The following is a 25566-nucleotide window of genomic DNA, read 5'->3' on the forward strand; positions in this document are numbered from 1 at the left end:
ATTCTTCCTCTCCACTACACCATTTTGTTGTGGCATGTAGGGAGAAGAGAACTCATGCTTGATGCCCTCCTCCTCAAGGAAGCCTTCAATTTGAGAGTTCTTGAACTCCTTCCCGTTATCGCTTCTAATCTTTTTGATCCTTAAGCAGAACTCATTTTGAGCTCGTCTCAAGAATCCCTTTAAGGTCTCTTAGGTATGAGATTTTTCCTGCAAAAAGAACACCCAAGTGAAGCAAGAATAGTCATCCACAATAACTAGACAGTGCTTACTCCCGCCGATGCTTATGTAAGCTATCGGGGCGAATAGGTCCATGTGTAGGAGCTTGAGTGGCCTGTCAGTCGTCATGATGTTCTTGTGTGGATGATGAACACCAACTTGCTTTCCTGCTTGACATGCGCTACAAACCCTGTCTTTCTCAAAATGAACATTTGTTAGTCCCAAAATGTGTTCTCCCTTTAGAAGCTTGTAAAGATTCTTCATTCCAACATGTCTTAGTCGGCGATGCCAGAGCCAGCCCATGTTAGTCTTAGCAATTAAGCAAGTGTCGAGTTCAGCTCTATCAAAATCTATTAAGTATAGCTGACCCTCTAACACTCCCTTAAATGCTAATGAATCATCACTTCTTCTAAAGACAGTAACACCTATATCCGTAAAAAGACAGTTGTAACCCATTTTACATAATTGTGAAACTGAAAGCAAGTTATAATCTAAAGAGTCTACAAGAAAAACATTGGATATGGAATGGTCAGGTGATATAGCAATTTTACCCAATCCTTTGACCAGACCTTGATTCCCATCCCCGAATGTGATAGCTCGTTGGGGATCTTGGTTTTTTTCATAGGAGGAGAACATCTTTTTTTTCCCTGTCATATGGTTTGTGCACCCGCTGTCGATGATCCAACTTGAGCCCCCGGATGCATAAACCTACAAAACAAATTTAGTTCTTGATTTTAGGTACCCAAACGGTTTTGGGTCCTTTGACATTAGATACAAGAACTTTGGGTACCCAAACACAAGTCTTTGACCCCTTGTGCTTGCCCCCAACATACTTGGCAACTACTTTGCCAGATTTGTTAGTTAAAACATAAGATGCATCAAAAGTCTTAAATAAAATACTAGATTCATTTGATGCAATAGGAGTTTTCTTCTTAGGCAATTTTGCACGGGTTGATTGCCTAGAGCTAGATGTCTCACCCTTATACATAAAAGCATGATTAGGGCCAGAGTGAGACTTCCTAGAGTGAATTCTCCTAATCTTGTGCTCGGGATAACCGGCAGGGTATAAAATGTAACCCTCATTATCCTGAGGCATGGGAGCCTTGCCCTTAACAAAATTAGGCAATCTTTTAGGAGGGGCATTAAGTTTGACTATGTCTCCCTTTTGGAAGCCAATGCCATCCTTGATGCCAGGGCGTCTCCCACTATAGAGCATGTTTCTAGCAAACTTAAAATTTTCATTTTCTAAGTCATGCTCATTAATTTTTGCATTAAGTTGAGCTATGTGATCATTTTGTTTCTTAATTAAAGCTAGGTGATCATGAATAGCATCAACATTAATGTCTCTACATCTAGTGCAAATGGAAACATGCTCAACAGTAGATGTAGAGGGTTTGCAAGGTTTTAGTTCAACAATCTTAGCATGTAAAATGTCATTTTCACTTCTAAGATTGGAAATTGTAACATTGCAAACATCTAAGTCTTTAGCCTTAGCAGTTAATTTTTCATTATCATTTCTAAGGCTAGCAAGAGAGAAATTCAATTCTTCAATCTTAGAAAGTAAACTAACATTATCATCTCTAAGATTGGGAATTGAAACATCACTAACATTAGAATCAACCTTAGCAATAAATCTAGCATTTTCATTTCTAAGGTTGGCAATAATATCATGACAAGTGCTTAGCTCACTAGATAATTTTTCACATTTTTCTACTTCTAGAGCATAAGCATTCTTAACCTTAACATGCTTCTTGTTTTCTTTAATTAGGAAGTCCTCTTGAGAGTCCAAGAGTTCATCCTTCTCATGAATAGCACTAATTAATTCATTTAATTTTTCTTTTTGTTGCATGTTTAGGTTGGCAAAAAGGGTGCGTAAATTATCCTCCTCATCACAAGAGTTATCCTCATCACTAGAGGTTTCATATTTTGTGGAGGATTTTGATTTTACCTTCTTTCTTTTGCCGTCTTTTGCCATGAGGCACTTGTGGCCGACGTTTGGGAAGATGAGCCCTTTGGTGACGGCGATGTTGGCGGCGTCCTCGTCGGAGGAGGAGTCGGAGGAGCTCTCGTCGGAGTTCCATTCGCGGCACACATGGGCATCGCCGCCCCTCTTCTTGTGGTACCTCTTCTTCTCTCTCCTCTTTCCCTTCTTGTCGTCGGCCCTGTCACTGTCACTTGATAATGGACATTTTGCAATAAAGTGACCGGGCTTACCACACTTGTAGCACACTTTCTTGGAGCGGGACTTGTAGTCCTTCCCTCTCCTTTGCTTGAGGATTTGGCAGAAGCTCTTGATGATGAGCGCCATTTCCTCGTTGTCGAGCTTGGAGGCATCGATGGGGAGTCTACTTGATGTAGACTCTTCCTTCTTCTCCTCTGTTGCCTTAAATGCGACCGGTTGTGCTTCGGGCGTGGAGGGGCCATCTTGCTCGATGATTTTCTTTGAGCCTTTGATCATCAATTCAAAGCTCACAAATTTTCCTATTACTTCCTCGGGAGACATTAGTGTGTATCTAGGATCACCACGTATTAATTGTACTTGCGTAGGGTTAAGAAAAACGAGTGATCTAAGAATAACCTTGACCATTTCATGGTCATCCCATTTTTTGCTCCCGAGGTTGCGCACTTGGTTCACCAAGGTCTTGAGACGGTTGTACATATCTTGTGGCTCTTCCCCTTGGCGCAGCCGGAAGCGACCGAGCTCCCCCTCGATCGTCTCCCGCTTGGTGATTTTGGTCACCTCGTCTCCTTCGTGCGCAGTCTTGAGCACGTCCCAAATCTCCTTAGCGCTCTTCAATCCTTGCACCTTGTTATACTCCTCTCGACTTAGAGAGGTGAGGAGTATACTGGTGGCTTGGGAGTTGAAGTGCACGATTTGGGCCACCTCGTCCTAATCATAATCCTCATCCCCTACGGATGGTACCTGTACACCAAACTCAACAACATCCTATATACTTTTGTGGAGTGAGGTTAGGTGATATCTCATCATATCACTCCACCTAGAATAATCCTCACCGTCAAACGTCGGTGGTTTGCCTAATGGGACGGAAAGTAATGGAGTATGCTTATTAATGCGGGGATAGCGTAGGGGGATCTTACTATACTTCTTGCGCTCTTGGCGCTTAGAAGTGACGGACGCGGCGTCGGATCCGGATGTAGAGGGTGAGGAAGAATCGGTCTCGTAGTAGACTACTTTCTTCATTTTCTTCTTCTTCTCGCCACTCTTGTGCGATCGAATGCGTGAAGGGGATCCATCCTTCTTTTTGTTGGCGGACTCCCTTGATGGAGCCTTCTCGTGGCTTGTAGCGGACTTCTCACCGCCGATCACCATCTTCTTGGCGTGATCTCCCGACATCACTTCGAGCGGTTAAGCTCTAATGAAGCACAGGGCTCCGATACCAATTGAAAGTCGCCTAGAGGGGGCTGAATAGGGCGAATCTGAAATTTATAAACTTAAGCACAACTACAAGCCGGGTTAGCGTTAGAAATATAGACGAGTCCGAGAGAGAGGGCGAAAAAACAAATCGCAAGCTAATAAAGAGTGAGACACAAGGATTTGTTTTACCGAGGTTCGGTTCTTGCAAACCTACTCCCCGTTGAGGTGGTCACAAAGACCGGGTCTCTTTCAACCCTTTCCCTCTCTCAAACGGTCACTTAGACCGAGTGAGCTTCTCTTCTCAATCAAACGGGACACAAAGTCCCTGCAAGGACCACCACACAATTGGTGTCTCTTGCCTCGGTTACAATTGAGTTGATCACAAGAAAGAATGAGAAAAAGAAGCAATCCAAGCGCAAGAGCTCAAATGAACACAAGTCACTCTCTCACTAGTCACTATTTGATTTGGAATGAACTAAGGACTTGGGAGAGGATTTGATCTCTTTGGTGTGTCTTGTATTGAATGCTATAGCTCTTGTAAGGTGTGGGAAGTTGGAAAACTTGGATGCAATGAATGGTGGGGTGGTTGGGGTATTTATAGCCCCAACCACTAAAAGTGGCCGTTGGGAGGCTGTCTGTCGCATGGCGCACCGGACACTGTCCGGTGCGCCAGCCACGTCAGTCGGCCGTTGGGTTCTGACCGTTGGAGCTCTGACTGGTGGGGCCTCTGGGCTGTCCGGTGCCCCTTCTGCGCGTGCTCTGACTCTGGCACGCACTGTAGCGCATTTAATGCGGTTGCAGTCGACCGTTGGCGTGAAGTAGCCGTTGCTCCGCTGGCACACCGGACAGTCCGGTGTGACACCGGACAGTCCGGTGAATTATAGCGGAGCGGCCTCCCATTTTCCCGAAGGTAGCGAGTCCAACGTCAAGTTCTCTGGTGCACCGGACACTGTCCGGTGGCAAACCGGACAGTCCGGTGCACCAGACTAGGGTGCCTTTGGGATGTCTTTAGCTCTCTTTATTTGAACCCATCTTTGGTCTTTTTATTGGCTTGTTGTGAACCTTTGGCACCTGTAAAACTTATAGACTAGAGCAAACTAGTTAGTCCAATTATTTGTGTTGGGCAATTCAACCACCAAAATTAATTTTGGAAAAGGTGTAAGCCTATTTCCCTTTCACTAAGCAACATAGAAGCCGATTTTCAGTTTACTGAACTAAGGTAGAGACTCGAGTCTGACAATAGGTTTTTAGGCACCATTTTCTTCCAATTTTGTGTAGTACAAGCCCATCTCTCTGTAGGAAACTTGTGCATCTAACTATGGTCTTCAAACTTACTACAAACATTTTTGTCCAAACCACATGGATCAGACACCACAAGGCTTCAAAGTTGAGCCAAAATACTAAAATTCAAATATGGTGCACTTCTACACAATCTGAAAACTCAGAATTCAGCCAGCCCAACATTGAACTACACTTTCTCCTAGTTGCATATGGTTTTAGGGGTTTCCCACCTAATAAATTTTGTTCTCATATGGTCATACTACAAGTTTGTCATAGTAACCATAATTCCACTTCGTCAAGGGCGCCTTCAGGTGAGAACCCCTTCCACTTGATGTCGTGGTTATGAGTCCTCTCAAAAGAGCCGATGAGGCCGACTTCGAAGAGAGCCTTGATTTGATCATATCTTGCTTGGTGTTCCGGAGGCAGCTCTTCATATGCGATGGGCCTGTCTTGCACTGGTCCAAATGCATTTGTCTGAGTGCTCGACATCTGGGCAGTGGATGTTGAAGATGTTGGTGTAGATAGTCCCATTGGGCGTGCTAGAATGTGTCGCCGCTCGAAACCCACCGGCGGGAGACGACAGGTGACACGAGGAGCTGGGAGGCCTTCGAGGCGGCTAGTGGGCCCCGGTCCCTTGTTCAACAGTCCGGATCCTGGCACACGACCTAGATTCGAGGTTCGCCTGGCGTGCCACTTGACCTATAATCGATCAGGAGGGTGTCGACGTGCTCTGAGTTGGTTTCCTGCGTACACAAACACGTGCAAACGTCAGTCCGAGTCATGTTCGGTTCCCTGGGTCGTATCGGCTGTAAGAAGCCGATCGTTCTCCGGGCTTGTCGACACCACATGTAAACGTCAGTCAGAGTCATGTTCATCCGGCGCTCTGTTGGATGCTTTATGCAAACGTTAGTCTGAGACGCGGAGCCGGTGGCTCTCGAGACCCCGACCCGCTTGCATCAAGCAGATCCAAGCTACTATAGTTAAAGCCTTCACTACATAATCAGAACATCCTACACATAGTTAGGCCTAGCAAGCATGACGGACCACAGAGCACCGGTCGGATCAGAGGCCTAAAAACCAGCATGAGTCGATTCCTGGAACAATCCCTACTCGAGTCGACGCAAAACATCCAACACGCCATCGGAGCATCCGACCCGTGTGCAAGGCCTAACTATGCAGATATTAAACAGATCCTTGACGAATCAAGGACTAGCCATGATAGATCAGATCTACTAGATGGAACGAGGCAAGGCACCATCCTCACGCTCGAGAACTCGTGCAAGGACGGCTAGACATCTACAGTCGGCAGATAACATGTGTATGATGAGACCGCCGATATTTTCCCATAAGCGTCACGATAACTAGTGCTTTCTCACCATAAAAACGCTTCAGTACGAGAAAACACAGAGATTTAATGAATAAGAACAACACTACCCTGATCGTGAGATACAATAAGGGTGGCGAGACACTTACCCGTAGAAAGCTTTGAGAACAGTGGCGACGATGCACCAAAGCTTGTGGTCGCAAAACATATGAAGAATTATGATTACCCTAATGGGTGACCTAAGGTACATATTTATAGTCTGGTGTAACACCCTGTCCAATCCCTGGACCGGTTATACTTACTCCTGGCAGCTCGCTAGGATCATATATTGTCCCCACAGACCACCACGGATCTTTTGTGCACACTTTGTCCTCACTCATGCGCACCCGAGAAAACTTCCCGGTCGGTCACCCATCCCAAATTTCTCCAAGCCAGGCACGCTTAACTTGCAGGTTCTTTCGAGATAGGCTTTCGAAAAAGAAGATACACTTTGCTGATATGAATACTCTATTAATCCTATTAATCCATGGGCAACCCCAATCCAGGAACCTCCCCTCTTAGCCACGTCTGTGTGTCTAGTGTCATCATATGTCATGCCATGTGACCACTCGGGGCCCACAAGCACCATGCACCATATACCCAAACCCCTAACCCACACACGCTCATGAAACCGCGAGGATTGGCTCTTATACCATTTGTAACACCCCGTCCAATCTCTGGACCGACTATACTTACTCCTGGCAGCTCGCTAGGATCATATATTGTCCCCACAGACCAACACGAGTCTTTTGTGCACACTTTGTCCTCACTCATGCGCACCCGAGAAAACTTCTCGATCGGTCACCCATCCCAAATTGCTCCAAGCCAAGCACGCTTAACTTGTAGGTTCTTTCGAGATAGACTTTTGAAAAAGAAGATGCACCTTGCTGGTATGGATACTCTATTAATCCTATTAAGACTTGGGCCAGGATATTTGTAACACCTCGGGATCCACAAACACCCCAGAATGCTACTAAACTACACATCTAACATTCATATATAAAATTTCGACAACATCTCCTTTGAAAATTGCATAAACGGGGAAGCAACAAAGCATAAATAGATATCATGATAAGAAAACATAATAGACATTAATAATCTGCTAGCAATGGGAAGACAACCATAACGTCATGAGCTGAATTAACCAATGCGCACAACTAGTTAAAAACAAACATCCTTTGACAAGAAGTTTCTAATTAAATCATGACTGCGCCTAGGCAGCGTTATTATGAGAGTAAAGGTGGATGTGCTGCTACTTCCCACTCCCCTTGATGAGTAACAAGCACCTGCATTGAGTAATGCAAGAGTGAGATGAAACATCTCAGCAAGCAAATTGTTTTGACGAGATATTTAAACCACAAATTGAATTAATCAACATTCTAAAAGAATCACAATTAAGATCAGAAATACTTGTAGTTGTAGAACTCAGTAGTCCCAATATAACCAATACCATCTCATTTCCTCGAACAGCCACAATAGGTTGTATAACACTTCCCTACGTCAACAATACCTATAAATATCACTTCAATGTATGCATAGGAATGCAATGTGTAGGTCCTCTGTCTTCATACCTCTGAGGGTATAAAACCACCACATCTGCAAATATCACTTCAATGAATGCATATGAATGTAATGCATATGTCCTCTGCTTTCATACCTCTAAGGGTATGAAGCCGCATCGTACCCCTCCTCGGGCAACGTACGATGCTAAGTTGTACCGGTACGGTCGGACCATAGGTCACGACAAAAATTCAGATGCAAATGAATTATGCAATGTATATGGCATGCTGCATTTATCAATAAACTTCACTTCCTTCAGATACAATACAAATCTCAAATAATACTTCATCTGCCTTTAGGGGTGTGAATTAATCTCATGGGTCATACTCGAACCATAATCATCATCAATATATGATAGAGCATCAATATAATACAATCAAGTAAAACATCATCATAGAGTTCAATTATGAAAGAATCCAATAATTCTGCATATTAGAGTGTAGGCGATAGAAATAATAGGTCAAACGGTAGCAACCACCGCTACATTCACTTGCTTTCATCGAAGAAGAAAATGTACTAGGCATGATCTAGAGTGTAGCCACCTGCTAGCGGGCATAAAACTTAGTACAAATATTTCACAAATATTTGCCAACAATCAACAAATCGCTCCTACACTAGAAACCAAGACCTGGTGGAAAGACTCCCACCCTGAACCACATGCCATACAATAGCAGCGCTGTTTGTTAATTTTGTATCTTTAAAATTATAATAGTGCAGATATCAAACAAATACTCTAGGAGTATCTACACAAAATACTCTACAACTTCGGTATTCAATCGATAATTAAATTCTGCCATCTATAAGTTCTAAAACATCTGACAAGATAACTGATTGAATCTGTTTCAGACAGCAGCATAGTTAACTTCAAAATTTGATATCTCCCAAACTACTGAACCAAAATTATGAAATTCTGTTGGCAGTAAGAACTTTTATCCCTCTACAAAAGTCTCCATAGTTGGAAGAGCCAATTCGGCCATTTACTAGATGAAACCTACCAGTGAACAGACCCGCTCATTTTTGTCAGGCAAACAGGAACAGCCACAGTAAAACAAGCATAACCGGAGTTTCAAAATTCATATGAATGACAATATGGAAAGCTTATGAAATTATCTACAACTTCTTTTGCCAACCTAAAGTTTAATTTTGTTGATAAAATTGCCTAAATCTTAAGAGAACAGATTCTGCACAGAATTACGAGACTGAAAAACTGCTATAATCAAACTGCAACAACTTTCTGATCTGATGTCCGATTGAGGTGTTCTTCGCGGCCACAGAAATAACTACAAATTATCTATGACTCATAGATAGACTTTTTATCTTTTTGAGGCCACTAAGAGCACGAAAAACTGGCATGAACAGAAAATGTCGAATCTGCCATTCTGCAGAAACTAATTTCAAGATCAAAATCTAACCCCACATCTAATCCAACCTCTAATCCTTCAATCCTCATGATCCACAACCTCCAAAAACACATAATTACAGGGAGGAACATGGATCTCATCCTTACCTAGGGTTTCCACAAGAAAATATGCAAGAAGAGATGGGGTAGAACATCTCTTTGATCCTCTCTTCCTCTTTAATTCAACGTGCTCCTCCTCTTCTCGATCCTTGCTGCGTAGGGGGGGAAGATCTTGGGAGGAGGAAGCAATGGAGGGTGGCTGCAATGGGAGGAGAGGGGCGGCCAGCCAAGGGAAAGGGGGGGGTGGCGGCCAAGAGAGGGGGCGGGGAAGGAAAAGGGGTGGCCACCTAGGGTTTTGTGGGAGAAAGAAACGACGCCTTAGATGACTTCTGACTTTGCATCCAACGACTCACAACCCTTTTCCTCATCCACGCACTGTAGATCAACTTTTGGTCAACATTTTTTTGGGATATTACAATATCCCATCCCAGGGGCTAGAATATTCACATTCGGAGACTCACTAACCCTAGTGCGTTCAAGATGAGCTCTATCCTCCTATTTTTAAGCTAGTTCAACTTACTCTACTAAATACACGACCGTCTTGGCCTGGAAAATTCACACACAGGGGCTGGTCTTCCAATTTCCTGAATTGTTCCTTATAGCCCATTCTGTGTTGCGACCCATTTCTAGCCCGGTTAAATTCCGGTGATAACATTACATAATTAAAACCTAAGGATTGACTAGCTTTATATTTACCTTGTCCTTGATTACCTTTTGGGTTGGGCTATTACGATTAACTTTATGCTATTGCTCTACTTTAATCAATGAACATTATGATATATAATTATGATACGATGCTTTACATTTTGGATATGATTATGATCTTGTGACACTAAAGGAGGCTTGGATCATTTCCCGAGTACTCCTCCGTAAGGACCGGTTCGTTGGATGACCACCCGGAAAAACAATCAACCATGAGGGTGAAATGGGATGCCCTTAGCTAATTAATTAGAGAAATCTGAGGTGTAGTTTGCTTCGTCGTTATGTCGTCAATGGAGGCTAGGGCATAGTGCTTGCTCTGCTAAGGGTGGGTGCTGGGTTCCATTCGTTTTGGTTTTATTAGTCACCCTCTTAGGGCTTGTTCGGTTCTACCCCAATCCATATGGATTGAGGGGGATTGAGGGGGTTTCAATCCCTAGTAAGTCAAAATCTCTCCCAATCCGTATTAATCCCCTCCAATCCATATGGATTGAAAATAACCGAACAAGCCCTTAGGGGGAGGTATTGTTTTTGTATGACCGGTGAAACCTAACAGACGACTATACCCTAGGGGAATCTTTGTAACGACTATGTAGTGAAACTTTGCCAGTTCACCTTAGAAGTGATCAATGAGGAGTCGTGATCCTTGGACAGAAAGGGATCACGGCTCATGGGTAAAGTGTGCGACCTCTATAGAAGAATGAAACTGATATATCAGTCGTGCTCACGGTTAAGAGCGTCCTTAGGAGCTCCACTATTTAGAGATACAATTATGACGATGATTTTGGTTACGATGAACATGAATACATGTATCGATATTTCCTCTATGAGGAGATATCTTATGGGAAATAACTTGGGTTTAATATTAAAATCTAGCTTACATTAATGATAAAACTTGATGAAGTAAAAGCAACCTGCCATCGGTCTAACTTCACATAATGCTAGTCCACCTCAACTAAACGAGACATTTACTAAGTATGTTGATGTGTATTCACCCTTACTTTCATACAAACACCAGGTTTCCTTTGGTGCAAACACCATGTTTAAAGAAGGAGAAGAAGGCGTCGAATCAGATCTCCAGAAGTTCTAGGGCTTCGACGAGTTCGAGGATTAGGCTAACGACCTCCCCCAGTCAGCTTCTTGTGGTGGGTTTATTTATGTTGGCTACATTTCTAATATATGCATTTTGATATAAATTATGTTTATGACTCATGTCTGTAATAATATTACTTACTCTTTACGATTATTCAAAACATTGTGTTATGATAAGTCATTTATGTGATCGCTGTATATGTGAGTTTTGATCCTGGCACGTACATGGTTTGCATTCGGTTTGCATTCTGAAACCAGGTGTGACAAGTATTAAACATGTTAGAAATTATGTTTTTTATTCAGGCAACAAAGTTGGTTTGACGGCAGCAAACCTCAACAGAAAATTGGTCAGCAGTCCTGTCATGGTTGACATGCACCATCTATTTTGTGTTTGTTTGATCATACTTTTACTAGTGCTGTTAGGTATATAAGTGCATGATTAAATTTTATAATGTCTTTTTTATAACTGTATGCATGGCCTCAATAAATGGTCTGAGCAAATTTGGTATGTTCTTCCAAGCAACCACTAGATACATGTTGTTTATTTCGTTATCCTATTCCTTTACATACTTGTTTCCATGAGCTCACTTGTTAGTTATGAACTCACTAGCATTAGCAACATTTGGTAGTGATTTGTGAAAAAATTGTTTGGGTCTTGACTGTTTGGGTAGGATGGTAGGTGTGCATGTGAAACTTGTGATGTGGCCATCGGATGTGTTAATTCTAGACTAGCTCTATTTCATTAATAGGTTTTGTTTTACACTGAATCCTTTATCAGTACTGCAATGACAATTTTTTTGTGTTAGCTGTAGCAGCTGAGAAATGTTCTTTTGGCTAGATGTTGAAACTTTTGTTGTTCGTTTTGAAGACTAGAGTTACTCAATTTAGAAGAAGAGAGGGGATGATGATTAGTTGGAGTGGTTTCTGTTGTCTCATGGCTAGTTGGTTGTTGTTTTTTATGTTGGACATAATCTGCATACTACTATATTACTAGTAGCTCTTATTCAGCACACGGTATCAACCTTAACTGATACTCTAGCAATGGTTCTAGTCAAGTGCTAATGGCGGTGGTGACAGTTGAACTGTTGGCACTAGTCCATCCACCTAGCCAACAGCCACCTAGGACCTCCACTTCTCTAGGGCCTTTCTTTCAATGTCATGACACATTGGCATGGAGGCATAAGTTCTTTTTGATTTTACGACTTACCAATATGTGAACACACATTATATCAGTTTTGCGTTTCTTAGATTCAAAGAGTTACAGGTAAACAATGTTTGTCTTATTTCTTAGCTAGTTAGTTTCTGCAAAAAGACATTATAGAATAACCACATGTGCTTTCATAATGTTGATGAAATTGTTGTTGCATCTCATGGAACATGCAAGTCTAGAGAAAGGAGAAGGAAGGGGTTTGCACCTCCCATTATTCTAATGGCAAAAGAAATTATATTCCCATTTTCTCCTAAGTGGGGTCTGTAAGGAAAATGGACCCTAGGCCATTTGGCTTAATAGATTGTGGTGTTTGATGATCAACATAATCTGTGGACTAATGTGTTTGCTAGTGTTTGTGTTTGTAGTTCACAGGATGCTAAAGTTACTTAGACCAAGGCATTGAGGAAAGCAACACCTCAAAAGAAGACATTAAGAAGATCAAGTAAAGTCCAAGAAGAGAAGACGTGTTGCCACAGGCGGACTATCCAGACAGGAGCACCAGACTGTTCGGTGGCACACTGGACTGTCCGGTGCCACACGCCGGACTGTCCAGTGCACCAGGAACTATAGCCCTAACGACTAGTTCCAGGTGGCACTGTGGAGGGAACACCACCGGACTGTCCGGTGTGAAGTCCAGGCTGTCCGGTGCATAAAGCCTGCGCACCAACGGTCACCTGCTCTGACAGACCTAACGGCTAGGCACACCGGACAGGGGCATCGGGCGGTCCGGTGACCCCACCGATCTGTCCGGTGCACCACAAAAAGCAGCAGCTTTCCTCCAACGGCTAGTTTTGTGTTGAGAGCTATAAATACACCCCAAGCGGCCATTTCCAAGTGTGGGAGCCCAAGAACATACCAAGGCATATAGTAGACACTCCCAAGTGCTCTTACACCCAAGTGCTTAATAGAACCACTCGGTGATTAGCGTAGGTGCTTTACAAAGTGGTTAGGTTAGTTAGACCACTTTAGCGCTTGCTCTAGGTCAATTCTAGTTAGTTGAGTGAGTTTAGATAAACCACCAACCCCTCGGCTCTTGCGCGAGCTATTATTGTACCAAGTGGGGCGAAAGTCTTGCGAGACTGTGGCAACCACGTTTGTGTCACGGCTGCCACCGTGTACCGAAGGGAACGAGGCCCGCGGCGTTTTCAGACAGAAGCTCGACAGTGGAGACGACGGGGAGCGTCCAAGAGGAGCCGGAAGCGGAGCACCACTTGCGCGTGGAGAAGGCCCGCGACTCTCTACGGAGTTACTCGACCGATGTGTTTGGCCCTCGCGTGGGCTTCCCTTTGCGCATGGGCACCAACGAGTATTAGTCGGGACCTTGCGTGGTTCCGGATACCTCGGTAAAAATACCGGCGTCATCTACGAGAGTTTGCATCTCTACCTTGCTCTTTAAGTTTCTACATTTATATTAAGCATTTAAGTTTCAATCTTGTATTCATACTTATATAGTGTATATTGAAACTTAGCCTTTGCGGTAGAGATATCAACACTTAGATAAAACCTAGTTTGCACATTCTAGTTTGATTATTTGCATAGGTTTTGCTTTAGGGATTTATTAGTGGACTAGTTTAGTGAAAGTTTTAGAAGTCCTAATTCACCCCCTCTTAAGCGTCACCCGTTTCCTACAGGGTCTTATGTGAAAACGAATTGTATTCGACTTTATTTTTAATTATCTATCTGGATGCATGAATGGAGATGAATTTTGTTAAAAGAAAATCAACTTATTACAATGCCAAAGTTATTGGTCAATATATATTCTTATTATATGTGATGTGGTGATGAATGTATTAGCTTCGATTGAGTGTTAGATGGTACATAATTGAAATTTGCTAGTGGACATATTGCCCTCGCTCTAACCATTCTGGACAAGGCGTATGTATATACATAACAAGTATACCCTGGACTTCCAAATGGCAACAGGGAGGAGATGCAAGGATATCTCCCTATGAATACTTTGGATGTCCCAGGGATAAATTAACATGGGCTGCCAAACTATGCATTTGAATATGTTTGCTACATATACTTGCTGGGATAGAATCAGTGGCGGAGCACGACCAAAAAATGAGGTATGGCAGTGGTACCCAAAACCGACTACAACACAGAGCAAACAATAAGACAAGAATTTATTAAGTAGTATCACCACTTATCTCTAATCCAAATGAATGTTGTCTGGTGCCTATATTTTATGTGGAGTCTTCGTCTTCAGTTCCAAACTAAAACAAGCCCTCAAACACTAGCACAGGCTGAAAACTCAAGGCTCACACTAACTAGCAGGAGGGCCATGTACGAGCTTGGGTGAGGAGGTGTGGTGCCACAAGCCACACGCGGCGGCCGGCGACAACTGTGCGTCGTGCACAGAGCGCCTTAGCATGACACTACTCACGTGCGAGGTCGCGTAGTTGTGCTTGTGTCAGAGCCAAGAAGTGGGGTCGTTATTGACCTGCAGCGCGCGCCAGGCAAAACCGTGGAGGCGGAGTGCCCAGCGCGGAGCTGGTGGCGGGCTGACAGCGAGTGCTTAGCTGGATTTGATGGCAGCGGGCACGAAATCGTGAAGGAGTGCAGGACATTTGGGAGAGTGGGAAGCGATGTTTTTCTGCTCTGCTGTACCAGGCCAAGGTATGGCGCATGCCATACTACGCCATACCGAGCGCTCCGCCCCTGAGTATCACCACTTATCTCTAATCCAAATGAATGTTGTTTGGTGCCTATATTTTATGTGGAGTCTTCGTCTTCAGTTCCAAACTAAAACAAGCCCTCAAACACTAGCACAGGCTGAAAACTCAAGGCTCACACTAACTAGCAGGAGGGCCATGTACGAGCTTGGGTGAGGAGGTGTGGTGCCACAAGCCACACGCGGCGGCCGGCGACAACTGTGCGTCGTGCACAGAGCGCCTTAGCATGACACTACTCACGTGCGAGGTCGCGTAGTTGTGCTTGTGTCAGAGCCAAGAAGTGGGGTCGTTATTGACCTGCAGCGCGCGCCAGGCAAAACCGTGGAGGCGGAGTGCCCAGCGCGGAGCTGGTGGCGGGCTGACAGCGAGTGCTTAGCTGGATTTGATGGCAGCGGGCACGAAATCGTGAAGGAGTGCAGGACATTTGGGAGAGTGGGAAGCGATGTTTTTCTGCTCTGCTGTACCAGGCCAAGGTATGGCGCATGCCATACTACGCCATACCGAGCGCTCCGCCCCTGAGTATCACCACTTATCTCTAATCCAAATGAATGTTGTCTGGTGCCTATATTTTATGTGGAGTCTTCGTCTTCAGTTCCAAACTAAAACAAGCCCTCAAACACTAGCACAGGCTGAAAACTCAAGGCTCACACTAACTAGCAGGAGGGCCACGTACGAGCTTGGGTGAGGAGGTGTGGTGCCACAAGCCACACGCGGCGGCCGGCGACAACTGTGCGTCGTGCACAGAGCGCCTTAGCATGACACTACTCACGTGCGAGGTCGCGTAGTTGTGCTTGTGCCAGAGCCAAGAAGTGGGGTCGTTATTGACCTGCAGCGCGCGCCAGGCAAAACCGTGGAGGCGGAGTGCCCAGCGCGGAGCTGGTGGCGGGCTGACAGCGAGTGCTTAGCTGGATTTGATGGCAGCGGGCACGAAATCGTGAAGGAGTGCAGGACATTTGGGAGAGTGGGAAGCGATGTTTTTCTGCTCTGCTGTACCAGGCCAAGGTATGGCGCATGCCATACTACGCCATACCGAGCGCTCCGCCCCTGAGTATCACCACTTATCTCTAATCCAAATGAATGTTGTTTGGTGCCTATATTTTATGTGGAGTCTTCGTCTTCAGTTCCAAACTAAAACAAGCCCTCAAACACTAGCACAGGCTGAAAACTCAAGGCTCACACTAACTAGCAGGAGGGCCACGTACGAGCTTGGGTGAGGAGGTGTGGTGCCACAAGCCACACGCGGCGGCCGGCGACAACTGTGCGTCGTGCACAGAGCGCCTTAGCATGACACTACTCACCTGCGAGGTCGCGTAGTTGTGCTTGTGCCAGAGCCAAGAAGTGGGGTCGTTATTGACCTGCAGTGGGAAGCGATGTTTTTCTGCTCTGCTGTATCAGGCCAAGGTATGGCGCATGCCATACTACGCCATACCGAGCGCTCCGCCCCTGGATAGAATAGAAGAATGGGTGGCTGACTTGATTTTTGCGCTGCTTGGCAGCATGGCTGTTTCACGTTCCGGGCAAATCTGCATATCAATGATGCAGCACTTTGGTTAGTTGTTTTGTTGGAGGGGAAAATAGCCGAACAGAGCAGGGCGCATTTGCAATGGGTGATTTTGAATTGTTTCTTTTATGTTCTCATTTTGTCAACGAATTCAATATTTGACTCGAATTCGGCTTGCATTCCCCTCCCCTCCCCTCCCATGCTATCGTGTCGTGTCCAGGACTCCACATGCTCCCGCTCCGTCGCCCCGCCTCCCTCGCCGCCCGCCGCCTCCTCCGCGACAACCAGCGCATCAGCGCCCTCGCCCGCGCGGGCGATGTCGCCGCGGCGCGCCGAGTGTTCGACGCCATGACTCACCGCGATGTTGTCTCCTGGAACGCGCTCCTCACCGCGCTCTGGCGCGCCGGCCGCCACCACCTCCCAGCCGCTCGCCGCCTCTTCGACGAGGCCATGCCTTCCCGCGACGTCGTCTCCTGGAACTCAATCATCGCCGGCTGCCTCGCTCACGGGGACTTGGACGCCGCCTCCGCCTACTTCGCCGGCGCCCCGGAGCGCAACGTGGCCACGTGGAACGCCATGCTCGCGGGGCTCGTCCGGCTCGGCCGAGTGGTTGACGCCCAGAGGCTGTTCGACGAAATGCCCGAGAGGAACGTGGTGTCGTATACAACCATGGTGGACTGGCTCGCGCGGCGCGGTGAGGTGGAGAGGGCGCGGGAGGTGTTTGACTCCATGCCAGACAGGAATTTGGTGTCGTGGGCCGCGATGATCAGTGGGTGTGTTGAGAATGGCATGTTTGTCGAGGCGAGGGAATTGTTTGAAGCGATGCCCGAGAAGAATGTTGTGGCATGCACTGCGATGATCACTGGACACTGCAAACAGGGGGATGTGGATAGCGCTAGGAGGCTGTTTGATGGGATTCGTGCCAAGGATGTCATCTCCTGGAATGCCATGATTGCTGGTATGTCCTACATTGTGAACCATCTTTCCCATGGTTTCATCTTGGCTAGATGTTCAAGCTGGAGATGAGGCTGCCCACCCGCATTCCTCAGCTACCTTTTGTCATTGTGCGCATTAGAATCCTTCTTGTTTCTCTCTCGAGTTGCTTCAAACAATAGATAATAAGCTTTGAAGAATGTTTATGTGCAATAAACTTCTTGCGGATTACAATTTACAAAGTGTACACGCACTAACGGCTGTAACACTCTGAAGCTATGACTTGCCTTTTTTCCCTTAACATTTGACCTTCTACTTGAATACCTCAACATTTTAAACTTTTGTGAGTCCATGCTTTAATTTCCTTTTCTTTTTTCTAGATTAAAAATGATATATTGGTGAATGCAACATTCATGTTGACAGACTATGGAAGCTCAAGCTTTTAGCTCATGATTCATACCTTATATTGTTCTTGACACAATGATTCAGATAATCCTGTCACTGCATTTTTTTTGTTAAGGATGAAACTTATAGTAAACATAATCAAATATAAATATCATGCATCTCTCCCTTTTATTAATTGTGCCACTGATTATGCAATGGTAGAAAGCCTCATGGTTCACTTCTTGTCTCTGCAGGATATGTTCACAATGGACACGGGGAAGAAGCCATGAGATTGCATGCTTTAATGTTCAGAGAAGGTGTAAAACCGGATCATGCGACTCTTATTGCAGTCCTGACAGCTTGTTCTGCCCTTGCTTTGCTCAGGCAAGGAAAATCCACACATGCTATTGCCATCAAAGCAATGCTAGAATCTGGCATCTCTTTTTCTAATGCCTTGATGACAATGTACAGTAAATGCGGCAATGTGGGTGAGTCAGAGTTAGTCTTCATCAATCTTAGAACCAAGGATATTGTTTCTTGGAACACAATAATTGCTGCATATGCACAACATGGCAAATATCAGAAAGTTATAGCACTTTTCCATGAGATGGAAGTGACTGGACTTATTCCTGATGATATCACCTTCCTTAGTGTGTTATCGGCATGCGGGCATGTTGGCATGGTGGATGCCAGCTTGAAATTGTTCGATCTGATGTCATCTAAATACGCCATATCCCCAAGAGCTGAACACTATGCTTGTATTGTGGATATATTGAGCCGAGCAGGACAATTGGAGAAAGCTTCTAGTTATATAAAACATATGCCATTAAAAGCTGAGAAAAATGTATGGGGCTCTTTGCTTGGAGCATGTCAGATACATGGTAACGTGCAACTCGGTGAACTTGCTGCTAAGATGCTTGTTCAATCAGACTCTCAAAGTTCAGGTCCTTATGTGATTCTTTCGAATATATATGCTGCTGCTGGCATGTGGGGTCAAGTCAATCAAATAAGAGGTCAGATGAAAGAAAGAGGTGTGAAGAAACAACCTGGATACAGTTGGACTGAGATTGGAAATGAAGTTCATATGTTTGTGGGTGGAGATGCATCTCATCCAGAGATGAGAAAGATCATATCTGAGCTGAGAAAAATCAGCTTCCATATGCGAATGGTCACCAATGAAGCTCATATAATGGTAGAGCTGGCACAAGAATGTGGTCACTTTTCATAATCTCAAGTGCTCATGCCATTTGGAACATCCACTCTGCTCAGTATCTTATGAGTTCAAGGATCATTTTTTTTGGAGTATGGGCATGTTTGGATTCTTTACAGGTTACTGTGTCACCTAGCTGGGCAAGGGGTTGGTGTGGAATCAGAGTTTGGTTCTCTGGTTAGCATCGCCTTGGTGCCTGTGCTTTCCAGATTTTCTTTTCTAACAAGAGTGAGGCAAAGCTGCTCACCATCGTGGGCAAGGTTATGCTTGCCTGGCAAAGCTAGCCATAGAACCAAACTTGCTCTCACCTCGGCCACATAGGATTCCAACAATCCAGCATGTCCTTTAAACAGCCAAGTTTAGTGGCTATTGTTATGATGACACAATTCTTTGCAAGAAAAAAAAAGAAAGGAAGGGACTCAAGTTTTTGGAAAACTTGATGGTTGGAGCTACAAATTATAATGAGCAGTTCTTAAAGGTAATAATCGTATTCATTTGTGTTGTCCTTGGACCTAATAGTGTTTCGGCAAAAATCTAGATCCAACTTACTTTAGGCATATTTGCAGGTTTCACAGCAACATCTAGGAAAAATACAAATTACCTAATGGAAAGTGATATGGTACTTCAGACAGTGTGTCCTCCACAGACATTTTAGTTTTCCTTAAACCTCGTAATGAAATACTTTTATGCAGTTTTACTTAGGCCTATCCAGTTGGTGGCGGATTCCAGTGCTCCATAAATCACACATAATTAACTTGTAAATATGCTCTTTGCAGAACCTTGACACAAGTTAAATATCCTCATTATCAACATATTTCCCAGAACGATGGGGTAATTTGGGCATACTGTACTCTGGGAACATGGGCTACTTAGTTGCATATAGCAGGCCAAGGATTTATAGAGATTCTAAAATGCAGAAACTTATAAAACCATAAAAAAAGGCTATGACACTTTCTTATTTCATTCTCTGTATTTTGACATGTATGTACAGTATGCTCCATTCTTTGTAGTCTAAATCCATGGCATGAAGTAAAAAAAGAAAAAAAATGTTACCCCACACATCTTTTCATCATTGTAAATCTTGGCATTCTAGCTGTCCTGTGTGCTCAAGGGATCTGAACAAACAAAATGGAAGATATACTGCTTTCGTAATACTAGATTACAATTTAGGAGTTTCTTTTCTTCATTATTTCACCAAATTTTCTGAGAATTGTCTTCTTTTTCTGCTTTCCAGGGTTTTTTATGTCGTCCAGACGAGTAGATCTTTCGACATCAGAATACACATAATCTGCTGCCACAGAAGTTTCCTTCATCTTGCTTCCCTTGGCCTCACGAGGTGATGCTTCTGCTGACGTTTTGGTCGACTCAGAACTGAACATAGCATCAATCATATCCTTCAATTCTTTAATGCTACTCTGTGCGGCTGCCTCGCTGATCTTGAGGGATTCATATTCTTGGTTGATACTCTGCAAGGTACTCTCTTTCTTAAACATCTCTTCGTTAAGGCGAGAATTCTCCACTCTGGCAATCTCCAGCGATTCTCTTGCTACATTAGCTTCGCCCACCGCATGCTTCAGCATCTCTCTCAGCCGAGAATTCTCATCTCTGGTCACCCTCTGTGATTCAATCAGCTTATCGTTCTCTTCCTTTCCTTTACTTAGGTCCTCCTCAAACATCTTGATGCAATCAACGAGCCCTCTCTCTTTTTCTTTTGAGGCAGCTGCCAATTCATCTGACTCGACTTTTAGCCGGTCTGCCTCTTCCAGTGCCAACTGGAGCTTGCCCTCTGTGCTTTCTAGCGAGGCCTTCAAGGTCTCCACTTGGGTCCTTGCATTATTCAACTCGGCTTGCGCCAATGAAAGCTTCACATTTGCTTCTCTGGCCTCTGTGGTTTGTTCAGTCAAGGCAATGGCCAAGTCATCCATGGCCTTGTTGCACTTCTCCTCGGATTCCACAGCTAACCTGAGCTCACGCTGTAGCGACCATGTCTCCGCCTCGCCAGGGTCGGCAAAGGAGAATGACATCAAACCCCTTCTCCTGAAATTCTTGAACGGCTGCCTACTGTCTCGTAGCGAAGCTATCTCAATCTTGGCCTCTTCCAGGGATACTTTGGTCTGCTCAAGCTGCTTTGTTTGAGCCTGCAATGACAGCAGCATCTTCTTCTCTGAATCTCTTGCTGCCTCCAGTTCGCCTTGCAGGTCTTGTATCTCGTCTAGGGCGCGTGCCTTCTCTTTCTCCTTCCTCAGCTCCTCCTGCAGCCTGTTCGGCTGCTGTTCCTTCACGTCTGATTCCCCCATGAAACCCTGACTCTGCCTGACGTCAACAGAAACGCAGCTTATGGATTGGCGACAGGAATCGATACAAGAACGGAACGAATCAGCAGGGATCTAATGCTCACAAACATGATCCCAGAACTTGATGCATGAATAAGGAAAAGTAGGGAAACTAATACCACTACCTGGACTTGAAAGAAAACATATGCTCCAGTCTCCAGCCAGCTGAGAACCCTCAACCCACCGACCACCGTGCCCCTCGTGGTGGGATGGGACTATGAAGCCGTAACTTTTAGGTCTTCCATTGAGTTGGAGATGATCTCGTGGCGAGGAGGAAAATTGTTTCACGCGCACAGGAGGAAATTTCTCTCCTGGTGTCGTTAGAAGGAAAAGGGGAAGACAGAGGAGAAGATGGACGGAATTGAGGACATGGTCAAGGCGTGGTCTCTTTAGATTTTTGTGCTGCCGCATACCGAAAGGATGGCAACACGGTTCAGGATGGCAACAATGACACCTCCAGTCCAGCTCCACACGATGTTCAATCATGAATTGATTAGTATTTTCTTCCTTGCCAAAGAAGGAAAATTCTTAGTAGCGTGCACGTATTGGCCATATGGAATCGAGAAAGAAAATGATGTGCACGTAGCATGTTTATATGCACATTTGATACCTGACAATTTGGGGGGCCTTTGCACCCCCGTTTAACACCTATTAACGTTTTTTTTGCGAGGGAAAATGTGTAGATATTTGATGCGCTGGCTGGCCCAAATCAATTGATGGCAGCTGTGGAGGGTGTACGCAAATGGCGTTTAAAACTTCGTTTATTCGGTTTGTGAACCACTCCAACACACACCGCTGGTTTCACCATGTTGAGTTGAGATCACTGGCCGGCACCTCCTGAGGAACCGAGCAGTTTTAGCGTCAAGGATGCTTGCGTACAGTGTTTTTAAATTGAAAACAACTAAATTGTTATTACAGTGTTGAGAATGTCAAAGGTATTGTGTTAGCTGCACCCTTTTTTAAAAAGAAAATAGCGAGGTCAAAGGTATACACATAAAAATGTGGTCACACTATAGTAAACAACACCATTTTCGGCGGCCAAGCACATCGCTGCCGAAAATAGCCTTTAATTTTTAGTGACCATAACCCTCAACGTCGAAAATAATCCTCATTTTTGGTAGCCCTGACTTTAGCTGCCGAAAATAGTCCTTTAATAGGGCCCCAACAGCCTTTCTCTTTCATTCGGTCAACTCCTCACACGCGCCCCCGGTCCTGACGCGCGTTGTCGCCCGTGCCCTCCCCTACAACGCCACCACGAGCTTGGCCCCTACCCGCAGAGCCTAGCGCTGTCGTTGTCCCCGCCCTCCTTGGCCATGCCACCGTTCGTCCCCGTCATCGCTTCGCCCCTCCGCATCTCGACTCCGCGTTGACCATGTTGTCACCGCCATGACACCACGTCGTCTATCACCGCGCCACCTGTCCCAATGCCACGCCACTGTTCCTACCCATCCTCGGTGGCTCTAGCTAGGTGATTGTCTATTTTTAATAGTTTAATTTTTCGCGGTTTTTTTCAATAGCTGCTGAAATTAGTGATTAGCGACATGTTTAACTATTCTTTGATTAGTATTTGATTGTTTAATTGTTTGTATAACTGCGTGATTAATTGTTTGTATAATGTTTAACTTAAATTCCATGTTAACATGTATTATTACTTAGTTTGATTTGATTAATAGCACATGTTTTTCTATTTAGTGGTTCGAGATTTTTACTTGAATTCCATATTAACATGATATTATTGTTTAGCTTAATAAGTATGTTACAAAATTTCTTAGTACTTTACTTTCTTATTAGCATGCGTCGTAGAATTTTGTTTAGTAACAAAACATATATGTCACCCGTTTCAGACAGGCTCGTCACACATGCTCCACGTATGTGAGACATACCTGTCTAGAATCGTCCCCTTTATAGATAGCCTCGAAGTGGTCGATAGAACGTGGTATTTATGACGGGCCTCAGGGTCCAAGAGACATTTCGGATGTCACCATGTTGTTCTCCACTGCATTATATACAACGTGCAGCTGGAGAACAACTCAAGTAGACATTATATTCGTATTAGCTCTACGTGCTATATATGGAACAACTTAGGGCCCGTCAGAGGCGATTTTTGGGTAAGAATATTGTTTGATACTAAGGTTTTATGAATTGTTTGATAATAATGTTATTATAGATGTTGGACATAGGCGCTATCATGTGGAATCTGAGGCTCAGGAGCATGCAGACTGAGTACTAGAAAAAATGCGAAGGTGTGCAAGGATGCGTTTTCCAATGCTCGCCTATAGGATGTGAACCCGTACATGAAGCGTCGAGGTCATTCTATAAACAACTTTCGACGGTATTTAGATGTCTACTTGAGTGTGGACCAATACATGGAGGTAAAAAATCTAGTGTACCAGTTCATTCAGATGTGATTGTATGTGTTAACACTTAGATGCAGGTAACTCTTTCATGGATTAAATATCGACTGCATGCTTATAGGGCTTTGTGTGAGGTATGGGCTAAGCAAGAGTGGATTGCAAAGTCAAACAGGAATCGACACAGACAACCATCAACAGGATGAGGATGAGGTCGTAGTCAACCATACCTATGGAGTTGATAGACATATTTGATTGGCGAAAAGAATGGTGAGTGAAAGGAAAATGGGCAATTAAGCCATTTCTATAAAGTTTTGGTGATTAAATGACCAACACATCATCATCGACTAACTGGTTTACTAAGTCTATAAGCACAGGTTCACTCAAGTGCAAATTGAAGATGTCAAGTCCAAATGAGCTCAAAGAAGGCCAAGGGGTGCAACATTTTGAAAAAGGGTAAAACAATGAAGTTTTAACCTTTGAATATGTTGCATACATTTATTAGAATGTTTCTAACACTTTGGTTTGCTCTCTAACTCGATTTCTAGAAAAAAGTGCTTTTTGGACTTGTGTTTGAGTTGAAATAGGAAATCTAAAAGGGAGATAAGCTAAAGGTATGAACATATGACTTAGGCATGTCAAACATACTCTAAATATGCTTGTCTAAGCCATAAAATAGCTCCTAAGACCAACCAATACGAATTGGAGAAGTTTTGCTCAAAAGAGCAAAGTATTGGCTATTTTGGGGCTCACCGGATTAGTCTGGTGGTACACTAGATCGTCTATCCAGAGAGCCCCACCGAAGGCTTCATCAGTCTGGGCATCGGACCCTAGGTTTGGTGCACCGGACCTCGCCGTTCAGGAACTACTTGACTTCAGATAATTCTTTAAAAATCATCGGACCTTTGAAAGTCACCTAGAGGGGGGTGAATAGGCAAAAACCTGAAACATAGAACTTAAAACACAAACTTCAACCCCGGGTTAGCGTTAGAACGAGAATAAGTAAGATCAAAGTGTGGAGGAAAGTGTTCTTGCACAAGTTGCTCAAACGGCTGCAGATTCCTTTTGGGAGCAACATAATTTGATATGAAATCAAGCACAAGCAAGAGAACTAGAGAGAGAGGAGGGGGGTGAAGAAGCAAATCACAAATGAGGATCAAACACAGACGCGGGCGATTTGTTTCCCGAGGTTCGATTCCAAAGAACCTAGTCCTCGTTGAGGTGTCCACTAAGGACATGTCTCTTTTAACCCTTTCCCTCTCTTGACTGGTCACCAAGATCGAGCGAGTTTTCTTCTCTTTTCCAGGGACACCAAGTCCCACAAGGATCACCACACACTTAGATGTCTCTTGCTAGCTCGTTACAACTTGAGAATGAGGTTAGGAGAAGGAAGAAACTCAAAGGAAGACCACAAGAACTTGTCAAAAACTCAAATCAAGAAACTCTCACAAGACATTAGTTCACTCGGGCTTGAATCACTTTGATTTTAGCACTTGGAGGCCATTGAATGCGTGGGAGTTGTTGCACTTGATGTATCAATGGTTGGTGTAGCTCTTGTATAATGAATGTGCTGGTTGGGAGTATTTATAGCCCCAACCACCCCAAATAGTTGTTAGAAGTAAATGGGCTGAATTGCACATACTACATGTGCACCAGACCTTGCGTAGTATCGGTCCAGTGCACACTGGACCTGTCGGCGTTTCGAGACAGGGGGGTCCCTAAGCCGACGAGTGAGTGTGCTGCGTGCCCCAGCCCAGATGGGTCGAGCGCGTGGGCGAGCGCGAAGGGGGGAGAGGCGAGGTGGCCGGAGTCGAGCGTGAGAGAGGTGGAAGTCCCGCGGCCTTCGTGTTCGTCCCGCGCCCAGGTCGGGTGCGCTTGCAGTAGGGGGGTTACAAGCGTCCACGCGGGTGAGGGAAGCGAGCG

At 44.7% G+C, this 25566-nt stretch overlaps 2 protein-coding genes and 1 long non-coding RNA gene across 6 annotated transcripts; 2 read left to right on the top strand and 1 right to left on the bottom strand.

Annotated features, from left to right (window-relative positions):
- Positions 1 to 16436: 16436 nt before the first annotated feature.
- On the top strand, positions 16437 to 21956 carry LOC103654456 (pentatricopeptide repeat-containing protein At4g02750). 2 transcript variants are annotated; one of them, XM_020552800.2, is made up of 4 exons: positions 16437 to 17390; positions 18004 to 19437; positions 19526 to 19578; positions 20194 to 20719. In XM_020552800.2, the coding sequence occupies exons 1-2, from the start codon at positions 16661 to 16663 to the stop codon at positions 18975 to 18977; spliced, it is 1704 nt and encodes a 567-aa protein (XP_020408389.1). In that variant the 5' UTR covers positions 16437 to 16660; the 3' UTR covers positions 18978 to 19437; positions 19526 to 19578; positions 20194 to 20719. The 2 variants fall into 2 exon arrangements, with proteins under 2 accessions (XP_020408389.1, XP_020408388.1); XM_020552799.1 differs by lacking the exon at positions 19526 to 19578 and having other exon boundaries at positions 20194 to 21956.
- Positions 19881 to 22102, bottom strand: LOC103654457 (WEB family protein, chloroplastic-like). Of its 3 annotated transcripts, none has more exons than XM_008681286.4 (2): positions 21415 to 21778; positions 19881 to 21272 (listed from the first exon to the last, which is right to left on the bottom strand). In XM_008681286.4, exon 2 carries the CDS (start codon positions 21254 to 21256, stop codon positions 20126 to 20128), a length of 1131 nt encoding a protein of 376 aa, XP_008679508.1. In that variant the 5' UTR covers positions 21257 to 21272; positions 21415 to 21778; the 3' UTR covers positions 19881 to 20125. The 3 variants fall into 3 exon arrangements, with proteins under 3 accessions (XP_008679508.1, XP_008679507.1, NP_001317520.1); XM_008681285.4 differs by having other exon boundaries at positions 21418 to 21755; NM_001330591.1 differs by having other exon boundaries at positions 20027 to 21268; positions 21418 to 22102.
- A 947-nt stretch (positions 22103 to 23049) lies between these two features.
- LOC103654455 (uncharacterized) lies at positions 23050 to 24101 on the top strand. The gene is made up of 3 exons (XR_002268863.1): positions 23050 to 23664; positions 23768 to 23913; positions 24021 to 24101. It is a non-coding gene; the product is annotated as an uncharacterized lncRNA (long non-coding RNA).
- Positions 24102 to 25566: the final 1465 nt, after the last annotated feature.

Source organism: Zea mays, chromosome 4 (genome assembly GCF_902167145.1).
Source record: "Zea mays cultivar B73 chromosome 4, Zm-B73-REFERENCE-NAM-5.0, whole genome shotgun sequence".
NCBI lineage: Eukaryota > Viridiplantae > Streptophyta > Magnoliopsida > Poales > Poaceae > Zea > Zea mays.